The sequence below is a fragment of the Macaca mulatta genome, chromosome 7, assembly GCF_049350105.2.
Source record: "Macaca mulatta isolate MMU2019108-1 chromosome 7, T2T-MMU8v2.0, whole genome shotgun sequence".
NCBI classification, from domain to species: domain Eukaryota; kingdom Metazoa; phylum Chordata; class Mammalia; order Primates; family Cercopithecidae; genus Macaca; species Macaca mulatta.
Genome location: NC_133412.1, coordinates 18771644 through 18796652, shown reverse-complemented (window position 1 = coordinate 18796652; position 25009 = coordinate 18771644). Strand labels below are relative to the sequence as shown.

At 46.4% G+C, this 25009-nt stretch overlaps 1 protein-coding gene across 1 annotated transcript in view; it reads right to left on the bottom strand.

The window, feature by feature from the left end:
- RTF1 (RTF1 homolog, Paf1/RNA polymerase II complex component) overlaps window positions 1-24218 on the bottom strand; it is a 69530-nt gene extending 45312 nt beyond the window's left edge. Inside the window, exons 1-2 of the mRNA XM_001100507.5 lie at window positions 24009-24218; window positions 5018-5128 (exon numbers count right to left, since the gene is read on the bottom strand). Coding sequence (XP_001100507.1) covers window positions 5018-5128; window positions 24009-24209 — 312 coding nt within the window. The 5' untranslated portion in view covers window positions 24210-24218. The remainder of the gene's footprint in view (window positions 1-5017; window positions 5129-24008) is intronic.
- Window positions 24219-25009: the final 791 nt, after the last annotated feature.

Here is a 25009-nt window from a genome sequence, read left to right as displayed (position 1 = left end):
CGTCTGGTCTCGAACTCCTGACCTCAAGTGATCCACCTGCCTCGGCCTCCCAAAGTGCTGGGATTACAGGCATGAGACACAATGCCTGGCCTAAGAATTGCCACTTTAACAACCAAATTTCTAAAAGGTAGGCGATAAAGACACAAAAGCTGAAGAAACGAGACGACATAGCAAACTACTTCAGTATGTGTTTTTTTACTCATGAAAGCTGTATTAATAATCATTATGACAGTGGCTCACACCTGTAATCCCAGCACTCTGAGAGGCCAAGGCGGGCAGATCATGAGGTCAGGAGATAGAGACCAACATGGCTAACACAGTGAAACCCCCTCTCAACTAAAAATACAAAAAATTAGTCAGGCGTGGTGGCGTGCGCCTGTAGTCCCAGCTGCTCGAAGGCTGAGGCAGGAGAATGGCATGAACCCGGGAGGCGGAGCTTGCAGTGAGCCAAGATTGCACCACTGCACTCCAGCCTGGGCGACAAAGAGAGACTCCGTCTCAAAAAACAACAACAACAACAACAAAAAACACATTATGAAAAGGAAAAAAAGAGCCACTGTCTCAAACTTTATATCCTAAGAATCTCTCAGAAGTCCCTTACCCAATCTAAAATGTCCACAGCAGCAATAAGTTTGAGCTCACAGTAATAACACTGAGTTATACAGTGGCTGGAAGAATTTTTTAATAAAGATTTTAATAGTTATTTTCTGAATTGTCCAAAATAATGAACTATTTGCTCTAACTCTGAAGGTGCTCTGTTCTAAGTTAGTGTCTTGAGCCAAAGAGACATGATGCAAACCGAAAAACAGGCATCTTTCAGAATGACCATGATATAGACGCTGCTCTCATGAGAGAGGGACTGGAGTAGAGTAAAATAAGCCTGAGGGCCTGGAGAACTAGAACCTGGAGGAAGCAGCAGGAGCTAAGAATCCTGTAGGGGAAAAGTCATTCAAAGGCTCATTTCCTACTGGGCAAGGTGCAGCCTATTGTCAGCTTTTTCTCCAATACGTGTACAAATCGCTGGGTAGTGTTCTAAGATTAGCAGTTTTTTACATCATTAAGCAGCTGTGAGTAATAAAGGGAACCCTAAACCATAAAGGATTTTATGGATGTGGATCTCCTCCAACACAAGTTGTGGGCTCCTCTAATGCTTTGGCTAAAAAAAGGAGGAAGGGAATCTCAATAGTAACCGCGAAAGTTAGGACTCTGACTTAACTTTAACAACAGAAATATGAAGAATGAATGTGTTCCAAGCAGACTTACTGCTTGTATCTTAAGGAATAACAGAGATCACAAACACATTACAAGGTATTCCAGGCATAATACAGATTCGAACTTAATAGAATACTGAGTGGCAAGGGTGGACCACAGCAGCTGACTTCTGAAACATGAAAAATAAAAGTAGCTATAAGAATAGTGGGAGAGCCTGGGCGACAGAGCGAGACTACGTTAAAAAAAAAAAAAAAAAAAAAAAAAAAGGCCGGGCGCGGTGGCTCAACCCTGTAATCCCAGCACTTTGGGAGGCCGAGATGGGCGGATCACGAGGTCAGGAGATCAAGACCATCCTGGCTAACACGGTGAAACCCGGTCTCTACTAAAAAATACAAAATATTAGCCGGGCATGGTGGCGGGAGCCTGTAGTCCCAGCTACTCGGGAGGCTGAGGGAGGAGAATGGCATGAACCCGGGAGTCGGAGCTTGCAGTGAGCTGAGATCCAGCCACTGCACTCCAGCCTGGGCGACAGAGCGAGACTCCGTCTCAAAAAAAAAAAAAAAAAAAAGAATAGTGGGAGAGAAAATTATTTCAAGGTTTTTCTGTGTTATCTAGGCATTTAAAGAAAGAAAATAGAAAACAAAATGAAAAAGCAAATTATTTCATAGACTCCCACTGATTTTTTTATTAATTTGAGAGAAATTATAGTTCCTCCATTAAAAACAAACAAAAGAATAAACTTTTGGCCAGGCATGGTGGCTCACACCTGTAATCCTAGTACTTTGGGAAGCCAAGGCAGGCAGATCACAAGATCAGGAGAATGAGACTATCCTGGCTAACATGGTGAAACCCCAACTCTACTAAAACTACAAAAAATTAGCTGAGTGTGGTGACATGCGCCTGCAGTCCCAGATACTCAGGAGGCTGAGGCAGGGGAATTGCTTGAACCCAGGAGGCAGAGGTTGCAGTGAGCCGAGATCACACCACTGCACTCCAGCCTGGCAACAAAGCGAGACTCCGTCACAAAAAAAAAAAAAAAAAAAAAAAAAAAAAAAGAGGCTGGGTTCGGTGGCTCATGCCTGTAATCCCAGCACTTTGGGAGGCCAATGGGGCGGGTCACCTGAGGTCAGGAGTTCGAGACCACCCTGGCCAACACAGTGAAACCCCATCTCTACTAAAAATAAAAAATCAGCCGGGTGTGGTGGCACACGGCTGTAGTTCCAGTTACTGAGGAGGCTGAGGCAGGAGAATTGTTTGAACCCGGGAGGCAGAAGTTGCTGTGAGCCTTGCAAGATCATGCCACTGCACTCCAGCCTGGCAGACACAGCGAGACTGGGCCTCAAAACAAACAAAAAAAAAAAGAGTAAACTTTCATGACTTCTTGCTGCAGAAAGCAATTTTAGATCTATTAAATTATTTAAGATTAAGAGAATATCATGGCTGGGTGTGGTAGCTCACATTCGTAATCCCAACACTTTGGGAGGCTAAGGAGGGTAGATCATCTGGGGTCAAGAGTTCGAGACCAGCCTGGCCAACATGGCAAAACCTTGTCTCTACTAAAAATACAAAAACTAGCCAGGTGTGGTGGGGCATGCCTGTAGTTCCAGCTACTCGAGAGGCTGAGGCAGGAGAATCACTTGAACTCAGGAGGCAGAGGTTGCAGTGAGCTGAGATTGCACCACTGCACTCTAGCCTGGGTGACAGAGTAAGACTCAGTCTTAAAAAAAAAAAAAAAAAAAAGAGATTATCACTACAGTTGATCAGAAGGGAATCACTCCAATATGCACATTCAGGGCACAGGTAAACACCATTCAGCTGCTAATTAAATTTCATTATATTAAATAAACATTTTTTATTTTACTGTTAACAAATATTTTCCTAGGCTACAGGGTAAGAAATTACATTGAAAGGTGATATCCGGCTTCTCTCCAAGGAATTACTAAGGGGAAGAAAATACTTTAAATCAAATGGAAGACTTCATGTAATGGCTCATGCCTGTAATCTTAGCAGTTTGGGAGGCCAAGGCGGGTGGATCAACTGTGCTCGGAAGTTTGAGATCAGAACGGCGAACATGGCGAAATCCTGTCTCCACTAAAACTAAAAAAAATCAGTCGGGCATTGTGATGCATGCTTGTAATTCCAGCTACTCGGGAGGATGAAGCAAGAGAATCACTTGAACCCAGCCGGGCGCGGTGGCTCAAGCCTGTAATCCCAGCACTTTGGGAGACCGAGACGGGCGAATCACGAGGTCAGGAGATCGAGACCATCCTGGTTAATACGGTGAAACCCCGTCTCTACTGAAAAGTACAAAAAACTAGCCGGGCGAGGTGGCGGGCGCCTGTAGTCCCAGCTACTTGGGAGGCTGAGGCAGGAGAATGGCGTGAACCTGGGAGGCGGAGCTTGCAGTGAGCTGAGATCTGGCCACTGCACTCCGGCCTGGGCGACAGAGCGAGACTCCGTCTCAAAAAATAAAAACAAAAAAACAAAAGAGAATCACTTGAACCCGAGAGGCAGAGGTTGCAGTGAGCCAAAATCATGCCACTGCACTCTGGCCTGGGCGACAGAGTGAGACTCCTTCTCAAAAAAATAAAATAAACAAATCAAATGAGAAACATGTAGAAGTGTTTCAAATATCTGTCCCCTCATCCCTGTTTTCCATTAAGGTTCTGGACCGTTTAGGGCCTGCCATTGTTGGTAGGTAATTGGGGAAAGTGACAGTGGTCTAGACAATGAACAGTTGGATTTTCCTCCTTTGAAGTTAACACCATCACTCTGAGGGATGTTGAATCGACCTTCCCAAAGAAAGATTCTTTTCTCACTAAAGTATTTCCCATTAAACAATGGCATCCTTGATAGAATTTATTTTCTAACATGAAAGTGAGATTAAAAAGACTCAAAAATTAAAGAGAGGCCGGGCGCGGTGGCTCACGCCTGTAATCCCAGGACTTTGGGAGGCCAAGGCGGGTGGATCACGAGGTCAGGAGATCAAGACCATCCTGACTAACAAGGTGAAACCCCGTCTCTACTAAAAATAATTTTAAAAATTAGCCAGGCATGGTGGCAGGCACCTATAGTCCCAGCTACTCAGGAGGCTGAGGCAGGAAAATGGTGTGAACCCAGTGCAGTGAGCAGAGACTGCACCACTGCACTCCAGCCTGGACAAGAGAGCAAGACCCTGTCTCAAAAAACAAAAAAAAAAGAAAAAAGAAAAAAACATGACTACTGACTGTACCACTTCTGCAATAAGGCTGGAAAAAAAAAAAAAAAAGGCTACAGAATGGCTATGCATGTTCTGCAGAGGGACCCGCTAGGTAATTAGCAGCACAATGAATATGACATTCAGTAGCTTTCCTCATACCATTTTCTTTTTTTTTCTTTTTTTGAGACACAGTCTTGCATTGTCACCCAGGCTGGAATACAGTGGGGCGATCTAGGCTCACTGCAACTTCTGCCTCCTGGGTTTAAGGAATTCTCCTACCTCTGGAGTAGCTGGGATTACAGGCATGCGCCACCATGCCCAGCTAATTTTTGTATTTTTTAGTAGAGACAGGGTTTCCCCATGTTGGCCAGGCTGGTCTCGAACTCCTGACCTCAGGTGATCAACCCACCTCAGCCTCCCAAAGTGCTGGGATTACAGGCATGAGCCACCACGCCCGGCCTTCCTTACACCATTTTCTTTCCCCAATAATTCTTGTAGATCTTACGTTGTAAGTCTCAGTTTAAGGAAGTGAGGCCAACAGGAGCCACCAAAGTGAGGACCCTCAACTATCTAATGGTCCCAGAACCTGAGGCCCTCCACACCCACCTCATCGTCACTGTCAGACGTCTCCGAGTCTGACGAGGCTGCAGGCTGACTCACAGGCGGCTCCTTCTCCTCAGAGTCACTGCGCTTTCGCTTTGCCAGGGACAAGAGCTCCTAATGGGACAGAAATAGGCACATCAGTTTTGTTCAGCAGAGAAAGAATATCCAAGAATAATAAAATGCCCACCCTCTCTAGATCTTTTTTATATTTTTGTGCTTTCAACCAAAGGACACTGTCACACGGACTTCTATCAGCATGAACAGACTGACGGCTAGGATTCCAAGGTGCTGAAGAAATGATTACAAAATCTGCTCCACCTTTTAAATGGGAAATATATGTCTCAAGTTGGGCAGGAACTGGAACCAAACTGGAGGCTATCCCCAAATTGTTCCTGATTCTACCCTAAACAACAGAAGCATTGATTCTCTGGGACTGGTAAGAATCACGTTTATAAAGGTAACCTACTCACTGTCTTAACTGGTATAGCTAGCTAACCTTTTACTGTATTTTATGGTAAAACTGGCATTTGTGGGGCAGTTTTGAATAAGCTTACAAACTGTAATTTCTGAGGTCATTTTATAATCTGAATACTTAAACCAGAAAAAGTGTCCAGTGTTTAATCCAGTTTCTGACAACAAGCAGTAAGTGTGCTGGCCACTACACCGGAATCCTAATTTCACAAGCCCTATTCTCCCATTCACCCACCTCTGCCTTGTCCTGGTCATTTAAGCGAGATGACAGTAAGAAGGAAGTACCAGTAAGTAAGCCATGACTACAACCGAGATTTGCTTTGTCACATGGTTCCCTTCTCACATGAAGTCTCCCCAACTCAGTCCAGTCACTCAACAACACAACAAAAGGTTACTTGCTCTGCTTTCTGCTAATACCAATATCAGTCCACAATTATACTGTACTCACTAGATGCCAGGTACTTTTTTCTTTTTTTCTTTTATTTTGAGACAGAGTCTCACTGGGTTGCCCAGGCTGGAGTGCAGTGGAGCAACCTCAGCTCACTGCAAGCTCCGCCTCCCGGGTTCACACCATTCTCCTGCCTCAGCCTCCCAGTAGCTGGCAGGCGCCCACCACCACGCCCAGCTAATTTTTTTGTATTTTTAGTAGAGACAGGGTTTCACCGTGTTAGCCAGGATGGTCTTGATCTCCTGACCTCATGATCCACCCACCTTGGCCTCCCAAAGTGCCGGGATTACAGGTGTGAGCCACTGTGCCCAGGCCAATGTCAGGTACTTTTCTAAACATCTGATATTTAATCTTTACAACAACTGATAGCATTACCATTTAAAGATAATGAAAGAAAAGAGATTTTTGTTGTTGTTCTTGATTTTTATTGTTTGTTTGTTTGTTTGGACATGGAGTCTTGCTCTGTCACCCAGGCTGGAGTGCAGTGGGACGATCTCAGCTCACCGCAACCTCTGCCTCCTGGGTTCAAGTGATTCTCCTGCCTCAACCTCCCGAGTAGCCGGGACTACAGGCACGTGCCACCACACCTCCGTGATTGTTTGTATTTTAGTAGAGACGGGGTTTCACCAAGTTGGCCAGGATGGTCTCAATCTCCTGACCTTGTGATCTGCCCGCCTCGACCTCCCAAAGTGCTGGGATTACAGGCGTGAGCCACCAGGCCTGGTCTCTTGTTTTTGAGACACAGCCTCACTCTGTTGCCCAGGCTAGAGCGCAGTGCATGATCTCAGCTGACTGCAACCTCCCCCTCCCAGATTCAAGCAATTCCCGTGCCTCAGACTCCCAAGTAGATGGGACTACAGGAGCATGCCACCTTGCCTAGCTAATTTTTTTTTTTTTTTTAGATGGAGTCTTGCTCTGTTGCCCAGGCTAAAGTACAGTGGCATGATCTCAGCTCATTGCAAGCTCTGCCTCCCGGGTTCACACCATTCTCCTACCTCAGCCTCCCCAGTAGCTGCGACTACAGGCGCCCGCCACCACTCCTGGCTAATTTTTTTTTTTTTTAGAAGGAGTCTCGCTCTGTTACCCAGGCTGGAGTGCAGTTGCACAGTCTTGGCTCACCGCAAGCTCCGCCTCCTGGGTTCACACCATTCTCCTGCCTTAGCCTCCCAAGTAGCTGGGACTACAGGCGCCCGTCACCAAGCCCAGCTAATTTTTTTTTTTAGTAGAGACGGGGTTTCACCATGTTAACCAGGATATTCTCAATCTCCCCACCTTGTGATCTGCCTGCCTTGGCCTCCCAGGGTGCTGGGATTACAGGCGTGAGCACCCAGCCATGCTTGGCTAATTTTTGTTCTTTTAGTAGTAATGGGGTTTTATCATGTTGCCCAGGCTGGTCTTGAACTACTGACCTCAAGTGATTCACCTGCCTTGGCCTCCCAAAGTGCATTACAGGTGTGAACTACCGCACCAGGCCAAGAAACTAAGGAGTTTAACTTCCCCAAGCTGTGTAACTTACCTAGTAACACAGCTAGTACATGACAGAGTCAGGATTCAACCCTCGGCAGATAGAACCCTGGCTCCTAATTGAGTCATGGTTTACTAGTCTAAAACATTTTTCCCTTCTGCCACAAGAAAGAAGATAAAGCTAATAAACACTAGTAGTAATATTCCTTAATGATGATGGCACTATACAATTATGGATCAAGTGCCAAGACAGATTGTAAAATAACAGACTATTACAAAGTATCTGTTTTATTCTTCCAGTCTCTTTCTATTTTAGGAGTATACCCTCCCTCCTTGGCTAGAATGAGAAATGACCTTCTCAGATTAAACAGCTGACACTTTCTTGTTCATAAACACTCATAAAATGTTAACTCTTGTCATTTCACTAGAGAGAGCTAACATACCAACTTCCTGAAAGACTGAAATCATACTCTACTCTTTCATACCAAAATGGTAACTCTGTGGACCAAATGCAAATTATATCAATACTTGGGTGTTTATAGTCGTTTTAAAACTTGAGGTAAACTGGGCACAGTGGTTTACACCTATAATCCCAACACTTCGGGAGGCCAAGGTGGGAGGCTTGCTTGTAGGGACCCAGTCTCTACAAAAACAAAACAAAAAACCCAAACTTGAGGTATAATTTATATACAGTATATTTTATCCTTTTTAATATACTCTTCCAATATACTAATACATATAGTTCTATGAGTTTGACAAATACTTTAAACCACGACCACAATCAAGATCTATATCTTCTCTGATATAGAGAAGATCTAATCTCTTCTCTGACCCTTTCAGGTTCACAAATACACTGGTATTCCTGTTTTGATACCAATAGATTTGGATTTGCTTTCAATCAGAACACAGTAGACAGTTGCTAAAAGTTACTGTAGGCAGGAGGCTACAGGCAGGAGAATTGCTTGAACCTGGGAGGCAGAAGTTGCAGTGAGCCAAGATCATGCCACTGCACTCCAGCCTGGGTGACAGAGCAAGACTCCATCTCAAAAAAAAAAAAAAAAAGTTACTGTAACTAAAGTGTTAAGACATGAGCACTGCCGGCCAGGCGCAGTGGCTCACGCCTGTAATCCCAGCACTTTGGGAGGCCAAGGCGGGCAGATCACGAGGTCAAGAGTTTGAGCCCATCCTGGCCAACATAATGAAACCCCGTTTCTACTAAAAATACAAAAAATTAGCCAGGTATGGTGGCGTGCACCTGTAATCCCAGCTACTCGGGAGGCTGAGGCAGGAGAATTGCTTGAACTCGCAAGGCGGAGGATGCAGTGAGCAGAAATCGCCCCACTGCACTCCAGTCCAGATGACAGAGCAAGATTCTATCTCAAAAAAAAAAAAAGCACGGCCGGGTGCGGTGGCTCACATCTGTAATTGCAGCGCTTTGGGAGGCCGAGGCAGGTGGATCACGAGGTCAGGAGATAGAGACCATCCTGGCTACCACAGTGAAACCCCATCTCTACCAAAAATACAAAAAACTAACCAGGCATGGTGGCGAGTGCTTATAGTCCCAGCTACTTGGGAGGCTGTGGCAGGAGAATGGCGTGAACCCGGGAGGCGGAGCTTGCAGTGAGCCCAGATCGTGCCACTGCACTCCAGCCTGGGCGACAGAGTGAGACTCTGCCTCTAAAAAAAAAAAAAAAAAACACATTAGTACTGCCTTCCTGTTAAGGAGGTTCCACTCCATATCCCATCATCTACACTCTATAGTTCCATCATCCCTCAATTCTCTTGTCTTTGTACATCCCTTCTCCCATTCCCTGGCAACTAGAGACCCGTTTTCTATCCCTATGGAACATCATATAGATGGAATCATATAGTGCCTTAGCCTTTTGAGTCTGGCTTCTTTCATTTGGCATAGAGCATTTGAGATTCATTCACACTGCAGCATGTATCATTCCTATAGTTTGTCTCTATTTTTGATAAGTAGTATTCCACTAAATGAATGTATCACAGTTTGTTGAACCATTTACCAGCTGAAAAACATTTGTGCTAGGTGTAGTGGTTCACACCTATAATCCCAGCACTTTGGGAAGCCAAGGTGGGAGGACCGCTTGAGCCCAAAAGTTTGAGACCAGCTTGGCAACATAGCATGACCTTGTCTTTACTTTAAAAAAAAAAAAAAAAAAAGTCCAAGCACTGTGGCTCATGCCTGTAATCCCAGCACTTTGAGAGGCCAAGGCGGGCAGATCACCTGAGGTCAGGAGTTTGAGACCAGCCTGACCAACATGGAGAAACCCCGTCTCTACTAAAAATACAAAATTAGCCGAGCATGGTGGCACATGCCTATAATCCTAGCTACTCAGGAAGCTGAGGCAGGAGAATTGTTTGAACCCGGGAGGCAGAGGTTACAGTGAACTGAGATCATGCCATTCCACTCCAGCCTGGGCAACAAGTGCAAAACTCCGTCAAAAAAAAAAAAGTGTGGTAGCGAACAACAACAATAATAATAAAACATCTGAGTTGTTACCATTTGGGGGTAATTCTATGTTCATGTACAGTCTTCTATGTAAACATTAGTTTTTACTTCACTTGAGTAAATACCTAGGACTGGGATTGCTGAGTTGCATAGTAATATGTTTATGGTCTTTACCATGTCCTTTTTTCCCATATTACTTTAACGTATTATAAGCTTTAAAGACTTCTGGGCTGGGTGCAGTGGCTCACGCCTATAATACTAATAGTTTGGGAGGCTGAGGTTGGAGGGTCGCTTGAGTTCGGAAGTCGAGGCTACAGTGAGCTAGGATCTCGCCACTGCACTCCAGGCTGGGCAATGGGCGAAATCCTGTGTCTTAAAAAATAAAAAAGAGGCCGGGTGTGGTGGCTCATACTTGTAATCCTAGCACTTTGGGAGGCTGAGGCAGGTGGATCCCTTGAGGTCAGGAGTTCAAGATCAGCCCGGCCAATATGGTGAAACCCCGTCTCTACTAAAAATACATAAATTAGGCCGGCCACAGTGGCTCACGACTGCAATCCCAGCACTTTGGGAGGCCAAGGCAGGTGGATCATGAGGTCAGGAGATCAAGACCATCCTGGCTAACACAGTAAAACCCTGTCTCTACTAAAAATACAAAAGATTAGCTGGGTATGGTGGCACACACCTGTAGTCCCAGCTATTTGGGAGGCTGAGGCTGGAGAATTGCTTGAACCCAGGAGGTGGAGATTGTAGTGAGCCGGAGGTTGCAGTGAGCCGAGATTGCACCACTGCACTCCAGCCTAGGGGACAGCGAGACTCTGTCTCAAAAAAAAAAAAAAAAAAAAAAAATTAGCCGGACATAGTGGCATGCACCTGTAATCCCAGCTACTCAGGAAGCTGAGACAGGAGAATTGCTTGAACCCAGGAGGCAGGGATGGCAGTGAGCTGATATTGTGCCACTGCATTCTAGCCTGGGCAACAGAGAGAGATTCTGCCTCAAAAAAAATAAAAATAAAAATAAAAAAATTAAAAAAAAAAACAAAGAAAAAATAAGGAAAAGATACATGGTCCTTGACCTCATGGAATTTAAAATCAAGTATGGGAGACAGACAATGAACAAGAAAAGAAACAATGAATTCCATCTAATGGTAAGTGTTAAGAAGGAAGTGAATCAAATGAGTGCAGGGGCTGTCTGCAGCAGGGTGGTTAGAGAGGCTTCTCTTAGGCACTGAGGCTGAGACTTGAAACTTTACGAGAGGAAAAGATGGTACAGTTTTCTGGACAGAGGCCTTCAGATGGAACAGCTAAGGCCCTGAAGCTGATAACAGCTTGGCTTAGTCAAAGAACTGAAAGAGAAACTGTGACTAAAGTTTAGCAGGCAAGCGGGAGAATGGGATGAGCTGGTAAGAAGAAACCAGATCATTCTGAGCTTTATAAAACAGGGTGAGGAGCATGGAAGTTAGGCAGTGGGAAGCCATCAAATGGTTTGAAGCAGGGGAGTAACCCAATCCAGCAAGGGTTTTAAAAGAGCACTCCTGGAAAAAGAGAGAGAGAGAGAAAAAAAAAGAGCACTAAAACTGGTAGACGAACAGACTAGAGGGGCCGTGTTGGAAGTACAGAGAGGACTGAGAAGGAACCCACAACAGTCACATTAGACAAAGTAAGAGAAGTGGGAGGATCTACAAGATGACAAGGAAAAACAGTAATTCACAGAGCTTTAAATCCGAGAAGTTACTTCCTAGTGTCCCTTTCACAGCAAAACTGTTGGTTGATTTAAACAGTGAATATTGGCTGGGCGTGGTGGCTCACAGGAGGCTTACAGGTGGCCTGTAATCCCAGTACTTTGGGAGGCCAAGGTAGGAGGAAGGATCCCTTGAGCCCAGGAGTTTGAGACCAGCATGGGCAACATAGGGAAACCCTGTCTCTACAAAAAATTAAAAATCAATTCACTGGGGCCAGGAGTGGTGGCTCATGCCTGTAATCCCAGCACTTTGGGAGGCCAGGATGGGCAGATTATTTGAGGTCAGGAGTTTGGGACCAGCCTGGCCAACATGATGAAACCCCATCTCTAATAAAAATACAAAAAGCAGGCCTATGTGGTGGCGCGTGCCTGTAATCCCAGTTACACAGGAGGCTGAGGGAGGAGACCCGGTTGGGCCCGGAAGGCAGAGAGGGTGCAGTGGGCTGAGGCCACACCACTGCACTCCAGCCTGGGTGACAGAGCAAGACTCTGGCTCAAAATAAATAGATAAATTAGCTGGGCATGGTGGCACACACCTGTGATCCCAGCTACTCCAGAGGGCCGTGGAGGGAGAATCACTTGAAGCCAGGAGGTCAAGGCTACAGTGGGCCATGACCACATTACTGCACTTCAGCTTGGGTGACAGAACGAGACCCTGTCTTCAAAAAAAAAAAAAGGGAGGGGGGTGCCAGGCATGGTGGTTCACACCTGTAATCCCAACACTTTGGGAGGCCGAGGCGGGCAGATCACAAGGTCAGGAGATTGAGACCATCCTGGTTAACACAGTGAAACCCCATCTCTACTAAAGCTACAAAAAAATTAGCCAGGCATAGTGGCAAGTGCCTGTAGTCCCAGCTACTTGGGAGGCTGAGGCAGGAGAATGGTGTGAACCCAGGAGGCAGAGCTTGCAGTGAGTCGAGATCGTGCCACTGCACTCCAGTCTGGGCAACAAAGTGAGACTCCGTCTCAAAAGAAAAAAAAAAAAGGGATATCAGTATTGCAGTAGAGGGGCTGGAACAGGAACCCCCAAGGTGACAGCGTCCCTTATCTCTTCAAGTAATCTCAATGTAACCAAGTTAGAAAATGTCCCACCATGTAGCTTGGGTGACAGAGTGAGACCCCAGATCTAAAAATAAAATTAAAAAAAAAAAAAAAAAAAAAAAAGAAGGCCAGGCATGGTGGCTCATGCCTGTAATCCCAGCACTTTGGGAGGCCTAGGCGGGCGGATCACCCAAGGTTAGGAGTTCAAGACCAGCCTGGCCAACAGGGTGAAACTCTGTCTCTGCAAAAAATACAAAAATTAGCTGGGCGTAGGCGTGGTGGCAGGCACCTGTAGTCTGAGCTACTCGGGAAGCTGAGACAGAAGAATCACTTGAACCCGGGAGGTGGAGGTTGCAGTGAGCTGAGATTGCCCCACTGCACTCCAGCTAGGTCAACAAAGAGCAAAACTCCATCTCAAAAAAAAAAAAAAAAAGAAAGAAAACTTGACACCATGGGTATGCCAAGTAGCATTTGTTTATTCAACAAAAATTTATTAAGTACCTACTCTGTCAGGCAAGCATAATTATTTTTTTTTTTTTTTTTTTTTTTTTTTTTTTTTTTTTTTTGAGACGGAGTCTCACGCTGTTGCCCAGGCTGGAGTGCAGTGGCGCGATCTCGGCTCACTGCAAGCTCCGCCTCCCGGGTTCCCGCCATTCTCCTGCCTCAGCCTCCTGAGTAGCTGGGACTACAGGCGCCCGCCACCGCGCCCGGCTATTTTTTTTGTATTTTTAGTAGAGACGGGGTTTCACTGTGGTCTCGATCTCCTGACCTTGTGATCCGCCCGCCTCGGCCTCCCAAAGTGCTGGGATTACAGGCTTGAGCCACCGCGCCCGGCCAAGCATAATTATTATTACCGTTATTATTATTATTTGAGTCAGGGTCTCACTGTCACCCAGGCTGGAGTGCAGTGGTGTGATCGTGGCTTACTGCAGCCTCAACCTCCTAAACTCAGGTGATCCTCCTATCTCAGCCTCCTGGGTAGCGGGGATTACAGGCACACACCACTACACCCAGCTTATGTAGCTTTTATTCTGAATGAATAGCTGGGACCACAGGCGCATGCCACCACGCTCAGCTAATTCTTTAAAATTTCTGTAGACCAGGCACGGTGGCTCATGCCTGCAGTCCCAGCACTTTGGGAGGCCGAGGTGGGTGGATCACGAGGTCAGGAGTTCAAGACCAGCCTGGCCAACACGGTGAAACCCTATCTCTACTAAAAATACAAAAATTAGCTGGGTGTGGTGGTGGGCCCCTGTAATTCCAGATGCTTGGGAGGCTGAGGCAGGAGAACTGATTGAACCTGGGAGGTGGAGGTTGCAGTGAGCCAAGATCATACCATTGTGCTCCAGCCTGGGCAACAGAGTGAGACTCTGTCTAAAAAAAAAAAAAAAATATATATATATATATATATATTTGTAGAGGCTGGGCACAGTAGGCTCATGCCTGTAATCCCAACACTTTGGGAGGCCAAGAGCGGGTGGATCACCTGAAGTCAGGAGTTCCAGACCAACCTGGCCAACATGGCAAAACCCCATCTCTACTAAAAATACAAAAAATGGCCAGGCACAGTGGCTCACGCCTGTAATCCCAGCACTTTGGGAAGCCGAGGTGGGCGGATCATGACGTCTGGAGTTAGAGATTAGCCTGGCCAATATGGTGAAACCCTGTCTCTACTAAAAATACAAAAAATTAGTCAGGTGTGGTGGCGCACACTTGTAGTCCCAGCTACTCAGGAGGCTGAGGCAGAAGAATCGCTTGAACCCAGGAGGCGGATGTTGCAGTGAGCTGAGATGGCGCCACTGCACTCCACCCTGGGTGACAGAGCGAGACTCTATCTCAAAAAAAAATAAAAAAATAAAAACAAACAACAAAATTAGCTGGACATGGTAGCATGTGCCTGTAATCCCAGCTACTCAGGAGGCTGAGGCACAAGAATCGCTTGAACCCAGGGCGGAGGTTGCAGTGAGCCAAGATGGTGTCACTGCACTCTAACCTAGGCAACAGAGTGAGACTCCCCCTCAAAAAAAGAATTTTTTTTTTTGTTTTGTAGAAACTAGGTTTCATCACCATGTTGCCTAGGCTGGTCTCGAACTCCTGAGCTCAAGCAATCCTCCCACCTCAGCCTCCCAAAGTGCTGGGATTACAGGTGTGAGCCACTGTGCCTGGCCTTCAAGCGTTATTTTCAACTACCTACTTGATGTCTCCACTTAGATATCTCATAGTCACTTCAAACTCCACATATCCCAGACTGAATGCAGGATCTTCACCTCTAAACCTGCTCCTCCAGCATTCCCCATTTCATGCCAGAGCCTGGCATCAATCCTTAATAATCCTCTTCTCATCCTAACATCTAATCAGTCCTCGGTCTTCAAATCCTTTTAGTTCTTCTACATACTGAACATTATGTCCAACCAATTCTACTATCTGTCATCTTTATAACAACCATATCAATCCAAGTCAGTCCTTCATTTAATAAACACTGACTGGGTGCCAACTGCATACAGGCACTGCTCTAGATGCCAGGGATAGTATAGTGAACACACGCGCTTACCCTCCTGGAGCTTCCATTCTAATGAATCTTATGTTCTCCAACATCTCTCATCTGGACTCCTCTATCTGCCACCTAATTAGTGTCCCCCTCCATATTACTCTCCACATAGTCTGGGTAAGGCAAATCTGAAAATCTTTTCAACTTAAAATCCTTCAATGGCTTCCCATTACCCTCAGAATAAAATCCAAAGTCTCTACTAAAAATACAAAAATTAGCCAGGTGTGGCAACACACAGCTGTAGTCCCAGCCACTGGGGAGGCTGAGGACCTCCAGTGGCTTTACATTTTTTTTTTTTTAAGACGGAGTCTCTCTCTGTCACCCAGGCTAGTCCAGTAGTGATCTCAGCTCACTGCAACCTCCACCTCCCAGGTTCAAGGGATTCTCATGCCTCAGCTTCCCCGGTGGCTGGGACTACAGATGTGTGCTACCACATCTGGCTAATTTTTGTATTTTACCTAGAGATGGGGTTTCGCCATGTTGGCCCACCTGGTCGAACAGTTTTTTGGCTGGGTGCGGTGGCTCACGCCTGTAATCCCAGCACTTTGGGAGGCCGAGGCGGGCAGATCACGAGGTCAGGAGATCGAGACCATCCTGGCGAACATGGTGAAACCCCATCTCTACTAAAAATACAAAAAAATTCGCCGGGCGTGGTTGCAGGCGCCTGTAGTCCCAGCTACTCAGGAGGCTGAGGCAGGAGAATGGCCTGAACCTGGGAGGCAGAGCTTACAGTGAGCCGACATCACACCACCACACTCCAGCCTGGGCGACAGAGTGAGACTCTGTTTCAAAAAAAAAAAAAAAAATGTTTTCTTTTTAATCCAGCTCACAGTAAGATAAATTATACCTCATAACCCAGTATACATCTACATGTACATATGAGACGCACAAATTTCATTACTTATCTTTACTATGTATGACACACTTGATGTTTTCTATCAATTCAATTTTATTTTTACTGCTGAGTGTAGTCCACTAAACTGACTTCTCCATCCTCAAAGGGTCAAAACAGAATCTACCTCTACAGTTTCATTTGTACTACTCTCTCTCCAACTATGCAACTAGTTTATGTTACACTCACCCTGTGCTTCTTTCAGTTTCATAAGGGTTCTAGGTCCTTCCTGCCTCATTTCTTTTACATATGCTGGTGCCTCAACCATGAACATTCAACACCCTTCCCTTTACGCTTCAGTCTTCTAATCTTCTTTTCCTTAACACATATTCCAGGTCTCAGTTTCAACGTCACTCTCATCAGGCTAGAATAGGGTCCCTGGTAGTATTTCCACAGTATTCTTGTCCTTGCTTCATGGCCTGTAGCACAACTGTAAGGAAATTACTCTCTCTGAGCAATCCCCCCATCTCATCTCTCTCTCATTCCACTTTACACTCCTTGAAGGTGGAAACTGCTTCCATTTTATTCACCCAATAGCTCCAGTGTCTAACACTGTCTAATACATCTGTTGAATGATGAACAATCAGGCTGGATGCAGTGGCTCATGCCTGAAATCCCAGCACTCTTGGGAGGCCAAGGGGGGCAGATCACTTGAGGTCAGGAGTTTGAGACCAGCCTGGCCAATGTGGCAAAACCCTGTTTCTACTAAAAATACGAAAAATTAGCTGGGCATGGTGGCATGCGCCTGTAGTCCCAGCTACTTGGGAGGCTGAAGCATGAGAATCGCTTGAACCCAGAAGGCAGAGGTTGTAGTGAGCTGAGATCATACCACTGCACTCCAGCCTGGGTGACAGAGTGAGATTCTGTCTCAAAAAAAAAAAAAAAAAGAAAGATGAACGATCTCTAATTTTGAGGAAACTTATAGTCTAGAAAGAAAGCAATAAATACACCAATAGGGTTGGGCGTGATGGCTCACACCTGTAATCCCAGCACTTCAGGAGGCCGAGGCAGGTGGATCATGAGGTCAGGAGATCAAGATCATCTTGGCTAACACAGTGAAATCCCGTCTCTACTAAAAACACAAAAAATTAGCCAGGCATGGGCGCCTGTAATCCCAGCTACTTGGGAGGTTGAGGCAGGAGAATCGCTTGAACCCGGGAGGCAGAGGTGGCAGTGAGCTGAGATGGTCCCACTGCACTCCAGCCTGGGCAACAGAGCGAGACTCTGTCTCAAAAAATAAAAATAAAAATAAATAAATACACCAATATGACCTGTGTCTGAAGATCGGTTTTGTATTTTTCCTCAAAGCCTCACTGTTAAAGCTCCCAGGGCTGGGCGCATTGGCTCACGCCTGTAATCCCAACACTTTGGGAGGCCAAGGCAGGCAGATCACCTGAGGTCGGCAGTTCGAGACCAGCCTGACCAACCTGGAGAAACTCCATCTCTAATAAAAATGGAAAATTATCCGGGTGTGGTAGCGCGTGCCTGTAATCCCAACTACTTGGGACCCTGAGGCAGGAGAATCGCTTGAACCTAGAGGCGGAGGTTGCAGGAAGCCAACAGCGCTCCATTGCTCTCCAGCCTGGGTGACACAGCAAGACTCCATCTTGGGCAGGGTGGGGTGGGGGGAGCTCCAATGGGACTCACTCTTTGAAAAGAGTGAAATTAACAAGCAAATTACATCAAGTTAGATGCAACATGACACAAATGAAAGTTTTCACGAATTAACACTGACACTTCTCATAAACTCATCCTACACTTCAAACTTTGCCTCTGACTAATGAGGAAAACACTACATTAACAAGAAGCACAACTTTAAATTTCTCAAGATTTATAGAGAAGGTTCATAGAAGTATACTTTATAATAATAACATTCTTTACATGTAGCATCTGAAAACAGTTCCTAGAAAATACGGGGCTGGCCAGGCGTGGTGATTCACGCCTATAATTCCAACACTTTGGGAGGCCGGGGTGGGTGGATCACAAGGTCACGAGTTCAAGACCAGCCTGGCAAAGATGGTGAAACCCTGTCTCTACTGAAAATACAAAAATTAGCTGGATGTGGTGGCAGGCGCCTGTAATCCAAGCTACTCGGGAGACTGAGGCAGAGAATTGCTTGAACCCGGGAGGCGGAGGCTGCAGGAGCCAAGATCACGCCACTGCACTCCAGCTTGGGTGACAGAGCAAGACTCTGTCTCAAAAAAGAAAAAAGAAAATACTTAGGGGGCCTATTCTTTCAAAGACAAATTTAAGTATTGCTACTTCAAGTTAGATAAAGAGAAAAACAGGACATGACAATATAATCTCCATTTTAAATAAGAAAACTATAAAATAAAGCATCCCAGTGTGCACATAGCTCAATTTTTATTTTTTTAGAAAGGCAGAGTAAAATTTTTATAAATACTGAGTTGTACTGATTTGAATTGAGAACTCTGGTTCCTTTATTATCTTGAATGCTTTTCATTTTATAGGACTTACTGCAAAAATATTATTCCATAAAGAGAGATGATGTAGGGCCCAGAGATTTGCCTCAAATTATTATTTCCCAATAGGCACCAACAGCAAGTATCTTGAAATTTAAAAATGTTGAAGAAAGGGTGTGGTCAAAATAAGGACAGGGTCACTATCAGGTCAAATGCTAAAACAAAAGCTTTCAAACTTTCTTTTTTTTTTTTTTTTTTTTGAGACGGAGTCTCGCTCTGTCACCCAGGCTGGAGTGCAGTGGCCTGATCTCAGCTCACTGCAAGCTCCGCCTCCCGGGTTTATGCCATTCTCCTGCCTCAGCCTCCCGAGTAGCTGGGACTACAGGCACCCGCCACCTCGCCCGGCTAGTTTTTTTTGTATTTTTTTAGTAGAGACGGGGTTTCACCGTGTTAGCCAGGATGGTCTCGATCTCCTGACCTCGTGATCCGCCCGTCTCGGCCTCCCAAAGTGCTGGGATTACAGGCTTGAGCCACCGCACCTGGCCAGCTTTCAAACTTTCAAACGAGGTCTTAGTTTTAAAAACTTTCAAAGGTTCAAATAAGGCCAGGTGCTAGATCACCTGAGACCAGGAGTTAGAGACCAGCCTGGCCAACATGGTGAAACCCCATCTCTACTAAAAATACAAAAAATTAGCCAGGTGTGGTGGCGGGCGCCTGTAAGCTCAGCTACTCAGGAGGCTGAGGCAGGAGAATTGCTTGAACCCAGGAGGTGGAAGCTGCAGTGGGTTGAGATCGTGCATTGCACTCCAGCCTGGGTGACAGAGTGAGACTCCATCTCAAAAACAAACAGACAAACAAACAAATAAATAAGGCCTGGTGTGGTGGCTCACACTTGTAATCCCAGCACTTTGGGAAGCTAAAGCTTGAGAATCACCTGAGCCAAGGAGTTTGAGACCAGCCTAGGCAATGTAGTGGGACTCCCATCTCTACAAATGATTTAAAAAATTAGTTGGGTGTGGTGGTGCACACCTGTAGTCTCAGCTACTTGAGAGGCTGAGGTGGAAGGATGGCTGAGCTAGGGAGGTCAACCCTACAGCAGTAAGCTGTAATTGTGCCACTGCACTCCAGCTTGGGCAACAGGAGTGAAACCCTGTCTTAAAAAAAAAAAAAAAAAAAAAAGAACCAGTAGTTTTGCCATCTTAAAATTTCCCTGTCAGGTTCTTTTAATTATACAAGTGCCTTTTCTTGGTTTGTTTTTGTTTTTTGTTTTTGAGACAGAGTTTCACTCTTGTTGCCCAGGCTGGAGCAACAAGAGTGGCATGATCTCGGCTCACCACAGCCTCCTGGTTCAAGTGATTCTCCTGCCTCAGCCTCCTGAGTAACTGGGATTACAGGCAAGTACCACCATGCCCGGCTAATTTTGTATTTTTAGTAGAGACAAGGTTTCTCCACGTTGGTCAGGCTGGTCTTGAACTCCCCACCTCAGGTGATCCGCCCGCCTTGGCCTCCCAAAGTGCTGGCATTACAGATGTGAGCCACTGCACCTGGCCAATTTTTAAATTCTTTGTACCGATGAGGTCTCACTTTGTTGCCTACGCTGATCTCAAACACCTGGGCTCAAGTGATCCTCCCACCTTGGCCTCCCAAAGTGCTGAGATTACAGGGCATGAGCCACCATGCCCAGCCTACACACGTACGCTTAACTTGGAAGTACTATGGCAGAGACAGGAAGCTATTTCTCTTCCAAATACTTACAGTGTGTTACTAAAAAGATTAACTTGCATATAGGCAGTGATCTTAAACACTAACATAAATCATAATTACTTGAGCTATACCTGTTACAAATGCAGAGTCCAGAGCTCTATCCCCTGAGAGTCTGATTCAGTAGGTCTGGGACGGGAACTGCTGCACTCTCTAAGTCCCAACCCACATTTTAAATAAGCAATCCAGGTGGCTTCTCACACAGAGGTCTGCCCCCACCACCCGGAAAAACCAGCCTAGAAGGCCCACCTATCTCACCTTCAGTAAGGAATAAACTGGAGGTAAAATTTTTGACATAATGGCTCAGATTCCCACCGGAAAACCCAGGGACAAAAGGCCTCTTTACTAACTGCATTTCATTCAACACTAGATACTCGGTGATCTGTCACGGTTTGTTCCTTCCATAAGTACCATACACTAGACAGTAAGTCTAATGTTATACCCCCAGTGAAGACTCAGAACCAGATGGAGCAGCACAAGGTATTTGGGGCAGGAAAGATCCAGAATGCATTAGGATTCCTAAAGACCCCCAAGCAGGACTGACTGTGAACTTGTGCTAAAGGTCTTTCGTGAAAATGTCTAGAGGGCAGAGATCTTCCTCTTTGATTCTTCTGAGTCTGGCATAGTGCTGAACAGACAAATAGAAGGCATCAGTACCCCTGTTAGGATGCGCAGGGAAAGGGAATTTTTATCTAGTTCCCATCTGATAACAAGAATGCAAATGAGAAGCTGAAGGAGAGGAAGTTGAAATTGCTGTTCAAATGTATTAGGTATTACTTACACATTTTACGTTAATTTCCTTTTACAAATAGATATTCAGAATTGCATTTAAAGTTGCAATTCTGGCCAAGCATAGTGGCTCATGCCTGTAATCCCAGCACTTTGGGAGGTCGAGGTGGGCAGATCACTTGAGGTCAGGAGTTCGAGACCAGCCTGGTCAACATGATAAAACCCTGTCTCTACTAAAAATACAAAACTTAGCCAGGAATGGTGGCAGGCACCTGTAGTCCCAGCTACAAGGAGGCTGAAGCAGGAGAACTGCTTGAACCCAGGAGGCGAAGGTTGCAGTGAGCTGAAATTGTGCTACTGAATTCCAGCCTGGGAAATAGAACAAGACTCCGTCTCAAAAATAAAGAAATAAATAAATAAAGTGGCAATTCCCTCCAGTTCCCACTTTGAAAAAGCTTTTTGTGGATCAGGTAAACTATCTCTACCACGAAAGGAAGCACTCAACTTATTTTATTTATCAGAATTCTGTGGGAAACTACTAAGGACAATAATTTGCAGTTCAGTTCATTCATCATTTGAACAGATGTCTTGAGAGTGCTTTACCAAGAAATCCCCCCAAATAATCCTTTTAATGTATGTACCAATTTCCTCTAAACTATTCAGTGTACTTTATAAACACGAATTCTAGCACCATGAAAAATGACTGTGAAACATTATCATCTTGCAGTATGAAAAAAATTTTAAATTAACAGATTAAGTTGGTATAGTGGAAACAGTACAGGCTTTGTACTCATGCAGATCTGGGTTCAAATCCCAATGTTACTACTTACTAGCTGTGTGAATTATTTAACTTTTTCAACTTCCATTTTCTTTATGTAAAGTAGGGGAAATAATTCCAAATTTACCATAATGTGAAAACTTGACACTGTAAATAAAACAAAGTGCCTACCCTAGGCACTATATAAATGGTAGCCAATGTTGTTATTATCTGAAACATTCACATTTGTAGATGAGAAGATAGAAAAAAATACATTCTACTCCAATTGCCAGTCTAAAATTATCTACCAATCAAACTTTTACAGTCAAAATTACACTTTTGATATTTTTGTAAACTTCAGGAGCCTTTCAATGAGAACATTTTCAATTGCTGCCCCAAAACAAAGTTTCTATTCCTTAGATAGTCCTACACAGGCCCCATTACTTCTCCACCCCCCACCACCATTTTCAAAGCAGTCCTCTTTCTACAGCACCTCCCCAGTCCTTTTCTTCTTAAAAGTCCTTCCCTTGGCGGAGCTGGCAGTGAAGCCGAGATCGCACCACTGCACTCCAGCCCGGGCGACAGTGCGAGACTCCATCCCCACAAAAAAAAAAAAAAAAAAAAAAAAAAAAAAAAAAAAAAAAAAAAAAATTCTCCCCTTTTATGCCGTAATACATTCTTTTTTCTTTCTTTATTTTTCTTTTCTTTTCTTTTCTCTTTTTTTTTTTTTTTTGTGTGTGTGTGTGATAGAGTTTCGCTCTTGTTGCCCAGGCTGGAGTGTAATGGCGCGATCTCGGCTCACCGCAACCTCTGCCTCCCGGGTTCAAGAATTCTCCTGCTTCAGCCTCCCGAGTAGCTGGGATTACAGGCATGTGCCACCACGCCCCGCCAGTTTTGTATTTTTAGTAGAGACGGGGTTTCTCCGCGTTGGTCAGGCTGGTCTCGAACTCCCGACCTCAGATGATCCGCCCGCCTTGGCCTCCCAAAGTGCTGGGACTACAGGCGTGAGCCACCGCGCCCAGCCCCTAATACTTTCAAACTGAGACCTCTGGCTTCAGACAAAAGACCCCCAAGAAGCCATTTATAGAAAAACTTTACAATTAGCAAATGCTTGCACTGCCATCAATTGTTACAAACACTTGATCTTTACAATAAACCAATTAGATACACAAGGCTGATGTTACATCTTCATTTAACATTTAAGACCAAAGATACATAGCTAGAAAATAACATAAGCCCAGCCTAGAATTCAAATTTTCAGACTCCAAGTTCAGTACTCTTTCTACTCAAAACCTACTATCTCTTGCATATTCTTTCTTCACATCATTTGCTCATTAAACATTAGGGAGACCATCTTTGTATCGCCTGGTATCACTACAGCACTGCTACAAAGAGCAGATTCCTTCCTACAATGTTTTCTAGAGTATATAAACAGTTCAACCCCAAGACACTGAAGCCAAAGGTTACTTTCAGTGCTTTCTGCACAGTCTTCAAGTAAGAAAGAATTCTGGGATGCTGCATGAAAGGGCCAAGAGGAGGCCTGGGCTGTGCACAGTCCCTCCATGTCGCCCTACATAGTTCTCTATTACTCCAGTATCTGCCCTCTTTCCTCCACCCAAGAGTGTTTTTTTGGGTCTGACACCCCAGCAGGGGCCCTTCTCAAACACAAACGACCCTAGTCTCCAAATAAACTCGTGCCCGCAGCTAAGTCATCCTTGGCAAGCATGGCAGAGGCTCCTAGGAACATTTACGAGTGTCCTTCCTCTCTGTCCACACCCCTTGTCCGAAAAACTTCAATCTTCCACAGTCCGGATCTTCTCGGCCCTCGCCCCCCACTGCCCGACGCGCACCCTTGCACCTCCTCCAAAACCTCCCAGCCTCCGAGGTTGGCGGGCAATACTTCCTATCTCGCCCAGCCTGGATCTCCTGGACTATACAGCCCGCCGCCCCGATCTGGCCCCGGAAGATCGCGGCCCCTTTCGCTACCCCAGAGCCCGAGGCCCATCAGCCCGGTCCCTGCCCCGCCTCCCCGCCCAAGGCGCCAAGTCCTCGGGGCTCCGTCTCCAGGCCCGGGCCGGTCTCCAAGGCCCCGCACACTCCGGGAAGACAGGAAAGGGGCTGCAGTGGTTCTCAGGGCACCAGGCAAGCTGGGCTGTCTGGTGGGAAGGCTCCAGGCCCGGCCGGCTCCCGGCTCCCGCGGCCCGGACAGCCCTCTGGCTCCGCCGGCCCGCGCCTCCGCGGCCTGCCCTCACCTGATCCAGGTTCTCGTCGCTGCCGCTGTCCTCCGTGTCCGAGTCGATCACGACGCGGCCTTTCCGCTTCTTTACCATGGTGGTCCCCCGGCTCCCACGCCGGCCGCCGCCCGGACTCCCCTCTTGCCCGCCTGCCAGTGGGACCGCCACTGCCGCCGCCGCTGCCGCCGCCGCTCGACCCACACAAAGGCGACCGCGCATGCGCGCTCCGCTCCGCCCCTGGCCCCGCCCCCTGCTCGTCGCACGCCGTTCGCAGGGCGCTTGGTGCCCCGCCCTGCCCCGCCCCCGACGCAGCGTGAGAGGCGGGGCCTTCCCGCCTCCCTGTTTCCCGGCAGGAAATGGTGGTGGCTTTCCCAGCGACTTCCCTGGAGTCCTTGGCTGTGTCTCTGCTACGGAGCCGAAGTTTGGTGGGCTCTCTCCCTATCGGGGGCTGGAGCCGTAGGGATCCAGGTTCTCTCTGAGGGGGCTCACGTGTCTACCGCCTTTCAGCTGTCCGACACTGATGGCGTGTAGGGGTCGACCTAAGGGGCAGACGGCCTGGAAGACATAAGTCGCCTGGACCACGGGATGGACACCGGTTGGGGGCTGGAGCCTGCCGACCGGGTCTGTGCAAGTGACAGCTGAGCTGGGACCTGGAGAATGCATCTGAATTACCCAAAAGGAGAGTAGAGTGTTGCACGCAGAGAGCAGCGTAGGCAAAATGGCTCAGCGATAATGAAGTTGGGTTCGGAGAACTGAAGTTAGTTATGGCCGGAGCAGAGATTGTGGGTAGGGATAGGCGAGAGACGAGGCTGGAGAAGGACACGGCGACTGCGTCAGTCAGAACCTAATAAGTAAGCTGAATTAGGGAGTTTGAAGTTGAGTATTGAAAGATTTTAAACTGAAGAACCACATGATTTGATTTGCGTGTGGTTTTGTGTTTTAGTAGAGACGGAGTCTCCCTATATTGCCCAGGCTGGTCTCGAACTTCTGGGCCCAAGGGATCCTCCCGCCTTGGCCTC